This window comes from Lissotriton helveticus, chromosome 3_1 (genome assembly GCF_964261635.1).
Source record: "Lissotriton helveticus chromosome 3_1, aLisHel1.1, whole genome shotgun sequence".
Taxonomy (NCBI): Eukaryota; Metazoa; Chordata; class Amphibia; order Caudata; family Salamandridae; genus Lissotriton; species Lissotriton helveticus.
This window is the reverse complement of record NC_136061.1, coordinates 841,819,594-841,833,879: the sequence shown is the minus strand read 5'-3', so window position 1 is coordinate 841,833,879 and position 14,286 is coordinate 841,819,594. Positions and strand designations below refer to the sequence as shown.

General features: G+C 47.0%; 1 protein-coding gene across 1 annotated transcript in view; it reads left to right on the top strand.

Moving 5' to 3' along the window:
- Nucleotides 1–13,311, top strand: part of TMEM35B (transmembrane protein 35B) — a 61,228-nt gene extending 47,917 nt beyond the window's left edge. The window contains exon 3 of the mRNA XM_078681126.1: nt 12,006–13,311. Coding sequence (XP_078537252.1) covers nt 12,006–12,136 — 131 coding nt within the window. The 3' untranslated portion in view covers nt 12,137–13,311. The remainder of the gene's footprint in view (nt 1–12,005) is intronic.
- The last annotated feature ends 975 nt before the right edge of the window (nt 13,312–14,286 follow it).

Genomic DNA, 14,286 nt, shown 5'->3' with positions numbered 1-14,286 from the left:
TCTCGAAAGGCTTGCTCACAAACAGCTTGCCAACTTTATTGAATCAAATGGCCTGTTAAATAATTCTCAACATGGATTCCGTCCAGGCTACAGCACGGAGTCGGCCTTGATTAAAATGGCCGACTCCGTGCCATGGTCACTGGACTGGGGATCGAGGGCGGTGTTGGTGCTGCTGGACCTCTCGGCGGCATTCGACACCGTCTCTCATCCGATCCTCCTGAATCGTCTCAGAACTATAGGCATTAAAGGCACTGTCCTCAATTGGATTGCCTCTTTCTTGTCTGACCGCAAACAACAAGTTCACACTCCTCCCTTCACTTCTCTCAGTAGGCCACTTAAGTGGGGTGTCCTGCAGGGCCCCTCGTTGAGCCCGCTTCTTTTCAATGTCTACTTCTCCCCTTTGGCCGAATTAGTATCTCTGATGGGAATTAAGATGACATCCTATGCTGATGATATTCAGCTTCTCTTCTCTTATGATGACCCTTCCCTGACTACCTTTGATCCTTTAAAAAATTGTCTCAGGGATATTGTTAGGTGGATGGATCTCAACTTTTTGAGACTCAATGAGGGTGAGACCGAGGTCCTTTTCTTTAATCAACCTTCCCCTCAGGACTCGAAGCTCTGGTGGCCGGTTGACTTGAGCCCCGCTTCCCCCCCTAAAGACTCAGTCAGAAACCTGGGCGTCAGATGGGATAAGTGTCTGTCTCTTCATAATCAAATCCAAACTGTCTCAGCAGCCTGCTTTTGTAAAATAAAGATGATAAAACAAATTAATCAATTACCTGCCCAGCAATACTAGAAAAACAGTAGTCCAAGCACTCATAACATCGCACCTGGACTACGCTAATGGACTGTACCTCGGCCTAACAGCGGGACTGTGCCACAGACTTCAGATAGTCCAAAATGCCGCCGCTCGGCTAGTTTGTGGCATCTCATTTAGAGAACATATTTCCCCATACTTGCGGAAATTACATTGGCTTCCTGTCCATAAAAGGATTGAGTTTAAAGCTATGACCCTGGCTTTCCGGAGCACAAAAGGACTTGGATCAGCCTATCTTGCATCAAGCCTTCGCTCTTACTGCAACTCTCGAGCCCTCCGCTCAAACTCTAAACTGCTACTAGTCGTCCCGAGATTCAAAAAAGCTTGCATGGGAGGCAAAACATTCCAAGTATGCGCCTCCAATCACTGGAATAAACTCCCTATCTCCCTTAGTTTGTCCCAATCGGAGCATGCATTTCGTAGATCCCTGAAAACCTTCCTCTTTTGATAGGACGCCGACCCCTTGCATTACCTAGCTGTCTGAGCTTTAGTGCCGGAACACCCCGTTGGGATAGCTGTGCGCTTTATATAATACACAAATAAATAAATAAATAATGTTTGGCAGCAGCAGAATGCGAAGGGGTGGAGGTAGTCACAGAATAGAAGGTACCCAAAAGGGTGCGAATCGTACAGGGGGCGGCACATGAACAGAATGTCCAGTGTACTTTAAATGCTAAACGTGCAACACATCCTGCAAAGAGCTACCGCTTTAAATGCTGAAAACAACTCGATCGTCATCCAATCAGGAGCCGCTCCATCTGTGTAGTCTTCCCTCACACCCCTATAGATACTTTCTCCCATTCACAGGGTTGCGGCACCAGTTTGGAGTGGGCAAGGAGCAGACCTGTGGCAGCACGGCTCGGCGTTAGTAACTGATTCACCTTAGTCTAACATCCCAATTCTGTTTGCTCCAAACTTCGGCGTGGACAGTGTTTGTATTTTGCAAATGCACGTGCGAGTTCCACAGTCAACGAGTCCCTTAGAATTCTCTGCAGAAACTAAGATTGGCCAGCAGGCCGCCAGTGCTCCAATCAAAGAAAACCTTGCATCTTATGAACCCCTCCTACTCCCAGAAAACGTCTAGGCATACGATTGGATGTTTAGGGAGCCGGAAATGATAAGGTTACTGACCAACATTGTTTTTGCCCGAGTGCCAGCCATGAATCTCATTTCAGCCATGTGTAGTCGCAGCGAATGAAAATTGACTTCTAACGCAATTTTTATCTTCAGCAGCACTTTATAGTACGCTCCCAAGTATGTCTAGCCATACCCGCATTCATTGATGGTCGTACATTCTTTAGAAAACTGATACATGTTTGTTTTGATAACTAATACATATTTATTTTGTGAATTTAATAGGCAATGGCTAAAAACCAATCTAAAAGGCAGAAACCAAAGAACGTATTCCACGTGGCAAACAGCAATACGCTGAAAGCAAAAAACAAAGCAAAACCGGTTACGACCAATCTTAACAAGCGCTCGCCATGACGTATACTTTTCTCTTTTTCTGCCGTCCCACTTGGACGGCCTCGCCTGCTTTCCTTCTGAAGTAAAAGGTTTCTTATCTTTATGGGGCCATGTGTTTGGCCCCATAAAGATAAGAAACCTTTTACTTCAGAAGGAAAGCAGACGAGGCCGTCCAAGTGGGACGGCAGAAAAAGAGAAACATCTACATCAGACAAAACTCTTTCCCAATGGCTGGCGACGCCGGCCAATGGGAAAGAGGGACTGGGCTTAAAGCCCGAATCACAAAGCTCATTTAAATCATAAAATATCGCCAGGGATGCTACGCATGTGCGCCGCCCACGCAGGCGAGACCTAAAAACACAGACCAGCTTCAAGCTCTCAGTCTTTCATTTACTCAATGCAGGGAGGCGCTGCCAGCTGTGGGAAGAGTTAAATCACAGGGCATTTGTGGCCATGTCACCCCTGGCAGTCCCATGACAATACCTGCTGTTCTAATCTGTGCCAGCCAGTATGCCTTGGGGTGGTTGGGATCCAGATGAAATGGAGCAACACAGGATAAACGAGTCTCCGTGTAGTTTTTGTTTTCTTTTCTCTCTGTGTGGCCAGGCAGCGTTTTCATGTCATAAAGCAGTACGAAAAATAAACAAACACTGCACAGAGAACATTACTTTTGTGTTTTGCGGCAGGCTTTAGTAAAATTGTAGGCATCGTGGTAGTCAGCTGATTTCACGGTGAAAATTGTGATTCGCAAAATCGCGAACGGTTGGAAGGTGGTGGGGTCTGACTTAGCTTGTGAGAACTCTTACTCTTGTGTCCCTCCTAATTACCAAAAGAAGACGGAATGGGCTCCCGATCTCTTTGCGGAAAGCCAACAGTCTCTTTACCTTTAGAAAGGAGCTGAAGACGTGGCTCTTTTGTGCGTGATCGCTATGACCACTTATGAGTTGCTGTACGGATATACTGGTCTCTGATCTCTTTGCAAAAGCGCCGGGACACCCGCATGGGTAGCCGTGCGCTATAAAAGAGTATGCACATAACATAACATAACAATCCCTGTACCCATAATGATACCGTCATTAATGGACCATAAACTGCACTTGTGTGCACACTGTGGCACTTAGGCTGTTTTTACACAGGCCCAGTGATGGTAGGTAGGACTTTTTAGCCTATGGCAATTGTTCTCAACAGGATGCCATCTCCAGTGCTTGATGGGATGTTCTGAGGTTGGTGCACAGCACCATATCTGCGTGAGGGACCTTTGAATATTATGATCAATTAAGGCCAGGACCATTTTGGTAGGATATCAAAGCGCTAGAGATATTTTATGATTTTTTTTTCCCTTGACCGGTGTAAACCTCCTTTTCTACCACGAAAGAGGAAGTCAACAGCCACATTTTTAACCACGAGGAAGCATTCAAGGCTCTTTCATTCCATTAAGAGAGGGAATGTTACAGCATAACAAAAGACTTTCTTATTTTGTAAAACCGTGAAATGTATATATTTTCAATAAAATTCCATTAGGCATACTGCTACATGTGTCAGTGATGGTGTTATTCGTTATTTAATTGTAAGATTGATAAGGGCAATTTCTGTGGTATTGTTTATTCATGGTCTTCCGCATTAAACTTTTTAATGACATCCATGTAAAATGTTCAAAAGGGATGGAAGCGAAGAAGCTTCTCCTATATTTGCTCTTACCCTTGCTGGTCCTACGCCTATCTCGAGCGCCTCGTCAAAGTAGACGCCTTAGTTCTTTCTCCCCTCTGAATCTTGACACAGAAAGGTATCCGAACTTCATGTACAGGGAACGAAGGATGGCTGAGTGATAATTGCGCAGGATTCTAACAATATCTGAGATCACAATACAAACAAGCTCCAAGGATAAAGTGATGGCCATCCACCATCAACGAGAAAGGGTAATGAATACTCTATACCCCATATAATCCAAAAAGAAAGTTCTATCCTGAGCTAGTAGCAACAATCAGTAAAAGTTCTTCAAATAAATCACAAGAAAGATGGTCTTCGTCTCTTCAGTTTATTCAGAAGATGTTCTTCTCAAAGAAATCTAGCCGCTAACACGTGTTTCGTCTTTGGTGGTATAGACCACAGACTTCTTCAGGGCTATTGCTAGTCTGCCGCATAATTGTTGAAAGAAATGGTGTCAACGTATAGTAGATAGTGTTATCAGGATTAAAAAAGTTCTGGAGGCTCTTGATTCAGTAAATTAAGACTCGTACATGCGAAAACGGGAACACGCCGGTTCCCGTTTTCGCGTCGGATCACACTTAGTCCGAGATACTCATTTTTTTGGAGCTCTCCTGTGATTTTGATGTTCCGTGTACGAGTCTTAATTTACTGAATCAAGAGCCTCCAGAACTTTTTTATTCCTGATAAAACTATCTACTTCATGGTTGGTGATGTTGGTGCCATGCAAACCAATATTCGTTAAACACAAAGAACTGCCCTTGGTCATGCACCATAACCATTTTTTACCTGCTTTTAAATTAGGCTACTTGCGTAGTGGTGGCGATGCTGCTTCCCCACTTCTATGAGCTGTAGCTTGTCATCTGCTTCGTGCTATCAAAAAGTTGATGGTGCTTTAACTGTCATTCAGAGGTTGGTCTTATTTTCTCTCTGTTGTAAACATCAACTATTTGAGCTCGTTGGTATATCTGGTATTGAAATGAATGCCTGTAAAAAGATATGTCCACGCGTGTCCCAAGATGGATAAATCCCTTAGAAACATGTGTTTCATTTATAGCGCTTCCATGATGTATCATCAAGAAATGAACAAGTATATTATATCTGATTGTTCATTAAGAAATGCTTTTTGTTTGAGGGAGGGGTGTTCGATAATCTGTTTATTGACTTAAACTCAAACTATGGGCAAACGCTCCTTAGATTTCAAAGTACGGCGGCTGAATTAAAACACATCATCTTGTCATTAAGGGGAAATTATTTTAGGGCATTTAGACCCCCTACTCCTCATACCTTCATCTATTCCCCTAAAAGGATTTCTCGTCTGGGCTTTTTGTAGAAATACTAGGGAAAAGCCACCTTCTTATGATCGACCTGTATCTGATCTGACAGTTTTTTAGCAAGTTATTTTATGCCAAACTCCACAGCTATTCCCATTAATGTGTTTTTCTCCGGCAAATCTGCAGATATAAAAAGGCATTGCATACCGTCTCTGGAATGGTTAAAACGTTACGCTTGCCTGAGCCATAACTATCCATTTCTTCAGCTACTCCCTTAAGTTTCCTCCTCAGCATTTCTGTACGAATAGAGGCCTAACACAGTTGCCCCCTGGCATGATGAGGGTCTGCATAGACCCAATCAGTAAATCTTTTTCAGCAGCATTTCGTCTTGTAATATGAAGAAATTACACATTGTGGGTGTTTAAGAAAAGGTGAGAATCACATATGAAGCATCACCTTTAGGGAGGTCTAGAGATGGTCATTTGCCTATTCTGTGTGGAAAACATTTGTGCACTAGGAGTACATTTATCTGTAATTGTAGCCACTTCGCTTTTGAGAAGCTAGATTTAACATCCCATTCACTACAATTGATGCTAGATATTCTGTCTAATCTAATATTGAAAAGCCCCTGCTTCCTAGAGTGGTAGTCCACCCAAAATTCAGTATACATGCAACTCTGCAGACTGCCTCCTCCCAACTTTGTTTGAGGGAGTGAACTCTTAGGCCACTTTCGTCATTCCAAATAAAAACATACTGCCCAATGAATATAACAAAACCGCAAGAATGATCTTAAAATTAAAGTCGGTAACGCCCACAATAAGAACCGCATTTCACAACTTAAGGAGATGAAGGTCAGAAGACTCTGGCTTTCCAGTGGAGGACTGGCTCCGCCAACACACTGGAGCTGTGGCCAATTGTCTGGCCCTGAAGGCCTTGGTACCTCCATTAGGGGAGGCTGGCACATGTTCTTACAGACCACACCACCGTCGCGTAGTACTGCAACAAGCACAGTGTAGTGGGGTCCTGGTGCTGTGTCAGGAGGTGGCTATCTGGACACCAACCACCAGTAGTGTCCCTTATTGCCAGAGCTGATGAACTAAGCAGACGTCGTCTGGCAGATCACAACTGGGATCTACATCCTGAGGTGGCATAGGGCATATTTCACCAGTGGGCAAACCCTAGCTGGAGCTATTCCTTTCTATTGAGACTGTGCAGTGTCAATAGATTTGCACTTTGGAGTATCCTCCCGAGCACTTGTTTGGTGATGCATTGTGGCTGGAATGGAACAAGGGATTCTTCTACGAACATGAATTCACATTTATAGCAATGTGTGCACATATAAAGATGAATTCATGCTTCAGATAGCATGTGCACCTATATACATTAATTTATATTTCACAAATTAGAATTAGTATTTCAAACGGCATGTACACAGATAAACATGACTATGTTTTAGATGCACAGAACTTGTTTGGGTGTTTTTTTTTTATCAAGTTCCTTTTCTAAGCCTTTGTGCAGAGTGACACCTCTCACTGCTGGGTTGTCTCCACCTGGACTACCCACAACAAAGGCAAAAAAGGTGGAAACTACCTGCACTTGCCTATAAACAGCTACATAAACAGCCACATAGACGATCGTCAGGAAAACAGAGACAAAAGGCTGGCCTCGCCTAAAATACTCTTCTCACTCTGAACAACAGAGACTGCAGCTCCAGCCTTCACCCCACCATCCACCAAGCTGCAACCAAGTGGTACACTTACACCGCCTGGGAAAAACAATTTCACGCGTACCTTGTGCACAGGAACAGGCTGCGGCTTTCAAAGTAGAACCCACAGGCCTTCATGACTGATTTACTTATACAAACAATGCACATACCACAACAGCCACATAAACAATGCGTTCAACATACACTTGGGATGCTAATGCTCTGTACCTGTCGTATCAGCGATTGCTCTGCTGTGCCGTAGAAACAACCCAGAAAGGGATTAGGTAACAAAAACGGGTATACGTCTGAATGTGCATTGGTGAGATGCTCCAAGTGTCAAATAACTCATTTTTAGTGAGTGAAACAACCTTTAATGCAGAAAAGTGTGGTAAGATCATTAAGTGAGACATCCGAGCCACCTCCCTTTGTGCAGTGTACAGAAACTGTACTAAGCTGGGGATACTCCAGAATATCAATCAATCAAAAATGTTTATTTAGATTAGACCCTTGGTCCTTAAACATAAAAGAGCATTTCAATCTTTTCATAATACAGTGTCATTAGATAATTTATACATATTAAAAATGCATCCCATTATAGTTATTTCATTTTCGTAATCAAATTCATTTTATCCTAAAATATGGTTCCTAAAATTCCCAATTATAAACCCCTTTAAAACTTTTTTAACTTCAAACATCTTTTTTTGATAATCAACTTTATTAGGTGTAGAAAACAGTAGAATAGAGTTCATTGGTTTCAGCTCACAAATCAACATATACAGCGGATCTGAATCAGTAAGAGAATTAGACGGGCCGGTCCACTCCAGTCCAACATCTCATCCTGTATTACAGTATTGGCAGATCTTAAGACCTTCAATACAACTAGACTTATGGCGGAACCATGTTGAACCATTCCCCCCATACTTTGTGGAACAATTCTGGAGAGCCTCGGGATACGAACAGGGCCTCCTCCTGGGTGCCGCACCAGTACACACTCCCCCCCGCCCCCTCCACCCCTTTACAGTAGGCGCCGCGGCACGTGACCAGTACATCGCTATGTCCCTTTTGGCCACAGCCACTGCCATTCCCAATAGGCGCTTGTCCATTCTGGAACCGTCCAGGCCGTCAAAGATCCCCAACAGCATCCGCAACGGGTCATGTGGTACCTCCCATCCCAGGGCCCGTGTGAGCTCCCGCTCCACCCCCTTCCAGAACCTCCCCAGCACCAGGCAGAGCCATACCATGTGGAAGAAATCAGCGGGGGATGAACCGCATCTCGGGCAGTCTGGGGAGGGTCGCAAGTGGGCACGGAAGAGTCGCTCAGGGTGAGCTAGACCGCATGTAAGTAATATATCTGCACCAGGCGAAGCTTGGAGGACGTGGTAAGAGTTCTGGAAGCCATAAGGGCATTCCTCCAATCTGCCTCCTCTAGGGGGCCCACCCAACCCTCCCATCGAGCGCGCAGCTTATCTAAGGACGCAGGGCCATTATTTACTAGGGAGCGATAAATGCGGGACACTCCTCCCTAACCCAGGTTCCCCATCATCACCTGGGCTGAACTCCGGGAGGGTAACTGGTGTGGGGAGGTGTGTGTGGATGGCGTGGCGCAACTGCAGATATCGAAAGTGTTGGGCGTGGGGTAGGGCATGGCGCTGCTGCAGATCTGCAAAGGCACGGATATGGTCTCCCACCCAGACGTCGCCAAGGACCGAGATGCCAATTAGATCCCAGCGACGGAATCCGTTCAAGGACGCAACCTCCCGGAGCCAGGTGCCGTGCCAGAGCAGCGTCTGGCGAGTGAGTTTACTGTCCCACCCCGCGTGGCGCAGGGCAGCGTACCAGGCCAGGAGGACCGTTCTAGTGATGGGCGCTATGGTCTGTGGGACTGGGCTCCTGTATAGGAACGCCTGGATCTGTGGAAAGTCCGTAGCCTCTAGCTCCACGCTGTACGCCGGGTCGGACCAGCCGTCCGCGTACCAGTCATGGATGACTATCAGTTTGGTGGCAAAGTAGTAGAGGTAAAGGTGAGTCACCCCCAGGCCCCTATCGAAGGGGGGAATGTGGCTGTGCGCCAGGGACATCCGCGGTCGTCCACCTCCCCAGAGTTCTCGGAACCAGGTGCGGGAGAGGGGGATGGAGATGTTTTGTAGGATGTAGAGGAAGCGGGGGAGGACCATCATTTTAAACAGAGCGCTTCGTCCTAGGGGGTTGAGGGGAAGGGTTTGCCATTTTTTAAGGTCCGCCTTCATCCGGGTCACCAGGGGTGTGATATTCAGCGCCCACTCAAGTTCCGACAGGAGGGCCACCCATATTCCCAAATATTTCACCGAGTGGTGTCTGAGGGGAATAGACGACTGCCAGTCAAAGCGTTCCCGTGAGGGGTGCAATGGGACCAGTGTGGATTTGGCCGCGTTGAGCCGGAGCCCGGAAACCCTTTCGAAGTACGCGAGGATCTGCAGGCACCTGGGGCCCAAATTCGCTGGGGCTGCCAAGTATAGGAGCACATTGTCAGCGTAGAGGGCTATTTTGTCTATATGGCTCTCGTTCCAGGCCCATCCCTGGACAAGGGGGTCCTGCTGAATGAGGGCCACTATGGGCTCCATCGCCAGCGCAAACAGGAGTGGGGAGAGGGGGCACCCCTGGCTCGTACCTCTGCAGATCGGAAAGGCCTCGGAGAGCGTCCCGTTGACAAGCACCCGGGCCCTAGGGTTGGCGTAGAGGACCTTGATAAGGCAGCGAAACAACGGGCCGAAGCCCATCACCTCCAGCACATCCTGCAGATAGTCCCAGCCCACCGTGTCAAAGGCCTTCTCGAAGTCGAGAAAAAGGAGGGCCAGATACGGGGACAGGCGGGCACGGTGGGCCAAGGCCAAGTGAAGGCGGCGGATGCAGTGACGGGTGCCCACGTCCGGCATAAAGCCGCATTGGTTGAGATGGACCAGATCCTGCAGGAGAGGCTTAAGCCTATGGGCCAATATCGTGGCAAAGAGCTTGATCTCGGTGTTGATAAGTGAGATTGGACGGTAGTCCGCGCAGCTCGTGGAGGGCGGCTGGGTCTTAGGGATGACCACTATCGTGGCCAGGTCTGATTCAGGGGGAAAGGAGCCATTCTTCGCCACATGCCGGAAGAGGACCAGAAGTTGGCGAGCCAGGATATCTCGGAAGGCAGCGTAATACTCCTGCGGGTATCCGTCCTGGCCGGGCGTCTTGCCAGAGTGGAGAAGGGGGATGGCCTCCAGAATCTCATCCAAGGTAAAGGATCGCTCTAGGGCTTCTGCGGATTCAGGAGAGAGAGAGGGGAGCCGGGCACTATCCCCATCCAGGAGGGTGGTCAGGGGCACGTCTGTCGGTCGCGCCGCGTAGAGGCACGCGTAAAAGTTTGCAACGGTTCTGGCTATGGCCGCGGAGGTCACCTGGAGGGTGCCGTCCGGAGCATGAACCTTTGGGATAAGAGACCAAGTTATGGAGGAGTTTGCCATTTTTATCCAGCCGTACACCCGCGCCACTGACTACCGCCATAGCATTTGGGCCGAGTCCAATGAGATTTGGCAGATTTCTTCCCGAATCAGCGCCAGCTGCCGGGTGGGGTCCGCGCGCCCAGAGGAGGTTTGCTCTGCCTCCAGTTGTGCGGCTTGAGACTCCAACTCCACGAGTCAGGCCAGTTGGTCTGTCCGCTTGGCATGCACAAGCCCCCTTGCCACCCCACGAATCACCGCCTTGCCAGCCTCCCACAGGGTCCCCGGCGAGGGAACTGAACCCTCGTTGGTTGAGAAGTAGTGGGTTAGTTCTTGTCTCAGCGTGTCCACCAGTGTAAGGTCCTGCAGGAACCAAGCGTTGAGACGCCAGATCGCCGCGGACCCGTCGGCACGAAGCCAAGCCGGAGGGAGACTGGGGAATGGTCGGCCAGTCCCCTGGGCAAAATAAGCGCTCCCGAGACCAGGTGACAGTCCGTGGCCGGAAGCAGAAGGTCAATGCGGGAGTGGGTATGGTGGGAGGCTGACGTATGGGTGTACTGTGCTTTGCGGGGATTCCAGACTCGCCATATGTCGCAGAGCCCCAGAGCCGAGAACTTCAAACCTCTTAAAAACTTTTTTAACTTCAGACCTAAAACTCCAGACTATATTTTCAAGAGCTGCTCAAGGCTTGGCACACAGCAAGCCTAGGCTCTGAAGGTTTAAATAATGTACACAATTGGTCTTCCGTTTAGCTGTCTGCTCTTGACATGGAGTACTATATATAATGTTTCTTTCGCCAGATTATATTCTTCGATTGCTTGATATCTCACAAAGCCATCTTCCACATTACCCCTAAAACCCTGCATGAAAAATTGACCTTGACTTCCTTTCGCTGGATTCCTCTCTGTTCTTTCTTCGGTGACTCTCTCCTAACCTTCTACCCTATACATGCTTTCTATTTCTGAGTATAGCCTCTGCTGCCTCTCTGCACGAATCCCTCTTGTAATTCTACAAAAAGATGACCCTGTTTCATAGACCAACCACATACTCTTCTTTTTTAGAATGCTATTTATGCAACCTAAAACTATCTAATCTATGCCAGTCTATCTATCTCACCAACCATTCACCTGAAACCACCTGCCCCCCGCTAATGATCATACCTAACTGGTACTAATATATTCGATCAAAAAGTAACTGGAGTAAAAAAAAAATCACAAAAATCTGAGAGCATATGACTAATAACAATAACCACTAGAATAAGTATTAATCGTGTGTTTCAGATTAGCGTGCTATTCGCCATAAATCACTGCAATGCCTCATCATGGGTAGTAAGCACTATAGGAAGGTAATTTAAATCTCCGGAGGACTCTTAAGCGTAGATTGACCGAATGAACATATTCACGCGTGACCTTGAGTTTTTTTGTTTTTTTTAGTGCTGTCCCACTGAAAAATCAGCAGCTTATTATCCTGTGAGGCTGTTTATGGTCCTTAGGAATGTGAATGCCTCCGTGGTCTCCCTCTTTTGTAAGCAATGCTATTTTTAACGTAATTGGCTTATTTTGTTTTCTGCTTTGTTTCCATAGGCGCCATCTATACCCTGCTGATGCTGAGGGAGCCTCTCGCCATGTGCGCCCCGGCTACCGTGTGTCTGGGCCTGCTGCTGCTCCTTAACGTCCGCGGGAGGATCGGAAGGGGCAAGTCCAAGTTTGAATGACACCCACAGATCGTTGGCACCCCCTGAGACGGGCGCGACGTCACGTCCTGCCACGTGCAGCAGCTGTAGTGAATGAATTTCTTCCAATAGGGCTCATGTTGACCAGTCTGCAGCTTGCGGCAGATGTATTGTGGATGGTTGGGGCGTCAGTGCCGCTGGCAGAAAGAAGTCTGCCTCATACGAAGTGTTTCTCTCTCGCTCTTAACTGCCTGCTGTTAATAAGAGTGTAAATGATATGCATATGGCAACAATAGTTTACATTTCTGCCCGTAATCCTACCAGATCCTGTCGTGCCACCTCCTTTATGAGGACACACCCTGGTGATGGGTGGCTGGGTGGCATCTACTCCTAGGGAGTCCGTGTGGGCATTTATTGCAGCCAAGTGGCTCCTAGAGGTCCCTGTTGCTGTGCATTCAGGTTCCAGCAGGTGGCAGTATTTGTCAAGTTGTAAACGGAAGGCTCTCTTTAAAGACATTCGAGACAGTCACTGTTCATAACAGCACATGCCTGCTTAGCTCACCTCATGCCGCCACTGGATGTCTACCTTGATGTTCAAAACGGAATTTCTGCGGACATTGTGCTTTCTGTTTGAAAAGTGAAGAACACGAAACCATTTATTTGATGTCTAATGTAATCATGCGGCCAGGTTGAGCCCTGGGCTCTTTTTAAGGGGCGTCAAGAATCAGTGCTAAAAGGGTAATTAATAGTCTGGTGCCTGCCCCAGTTTTGCTGCTCAAGTGTATGTACATCATTGTGCCCTGGTTACTTTGCTATATGTAGTGAATGTGTCTAGTCGATATATTGTTGCTGCAGAACCAGGACACTGATTTCTAATCATGGCTTCCACACTTGACCAAAAGGGGTGATCCTGGGCTAAATGGAATGTATGACGGCTTCGTTGTAATGGCCGTTTCCCTTGAAAGGACCTCATATAATGTGGACATCTCACAGGGATCTCTTAGCTCTCGGTCTCCAGACAGCACCTTAATTAGCTTTTAATGAACACCTGCAACTTGATGTACAAATACCCTCTCTTCAGTCTACTCTTCCATATATTTGATGATAGTTTTTCAAAATCATTTTTTTGTGTTCGAGTGGTAGGTTTAGGTTTTACTTTGCTGTCATCTTTTGTATAATTTGTACTTAATTTTGTAATAAAGGCTGTCCTCTTTCAATAAGTTCTATCGCGTTTCTGTGATTTCACCAAGACTGGTTCGATTGGGGCCTCGACCGGAACCCTGCCCCGAGGTATGTGGTGATCTGCATGCATGAGTTCAGTTCCTGGCAAGGCTGACTTCGCCTTTCATGTCTCTGAAGTTAGTAAATTGACTAAAGACAAATACGAGCATCTTTTTACAACTGCAATTCAATAATGCTGGCCTGGCCTGCGTAAACAGGTTTTAAAAAATGCTTACGTACATTTTTATTAAAAGGGCAAATCAAATTTACAGTTTTGTGGTTTTACTTGTTTTAAACTGACTACGTTATTTTATGATGATGATGACGACGACGACTAACCTAAAGGTGGGGCACTGCACAAGCACAATATGAAGCATGACATAAGAACAAGCTATTATAGATGCATGCCTTCCCCCAAACTGAAAAGTCCCAGTCTTCAAAGGATGCCAGCAGAAAAATTCCCTTCCGCTCTGAGAATGTTAATATTTTATTTTAAGACTTCTCTCACAAAACGAAATATTTGCAGATTGTGACACTCTTTTGAGTTTGTACTGCGAGTCCTTTAGAACGTACCTATTCACCACTTCTGGGAGTCTTGGGTGTGGATTGAACTCTCAGGGAGGGCTGCTTTGGATCAGGATGTGCCTAGATGACCTGGGGTAAAATGGATTTTATGCTTTATATTGGGTTGTATGTCCGAGGCACGCATGGCTAAACCACATGTGCCTCCACAATGCAGCCCGAAGAACAAAAGCATCAGAACAATGCATGCCTTTACCGTGCAATTTCGTGGATGTGTGATAAAGATCACACCCCAGCCCTCCTGCCCTGAGCCCTAAAAACTACCAGACACCAAGCCCTCAAAACTACCCCAAACCTTAACCCCTTCCGTGCGGGGGTAATTCCCCCGCTGTGCTGGGGGGCGGGGGGGGGGGCGCGCGCTGCACCCGCATGCTCATGACGAGCTCAGC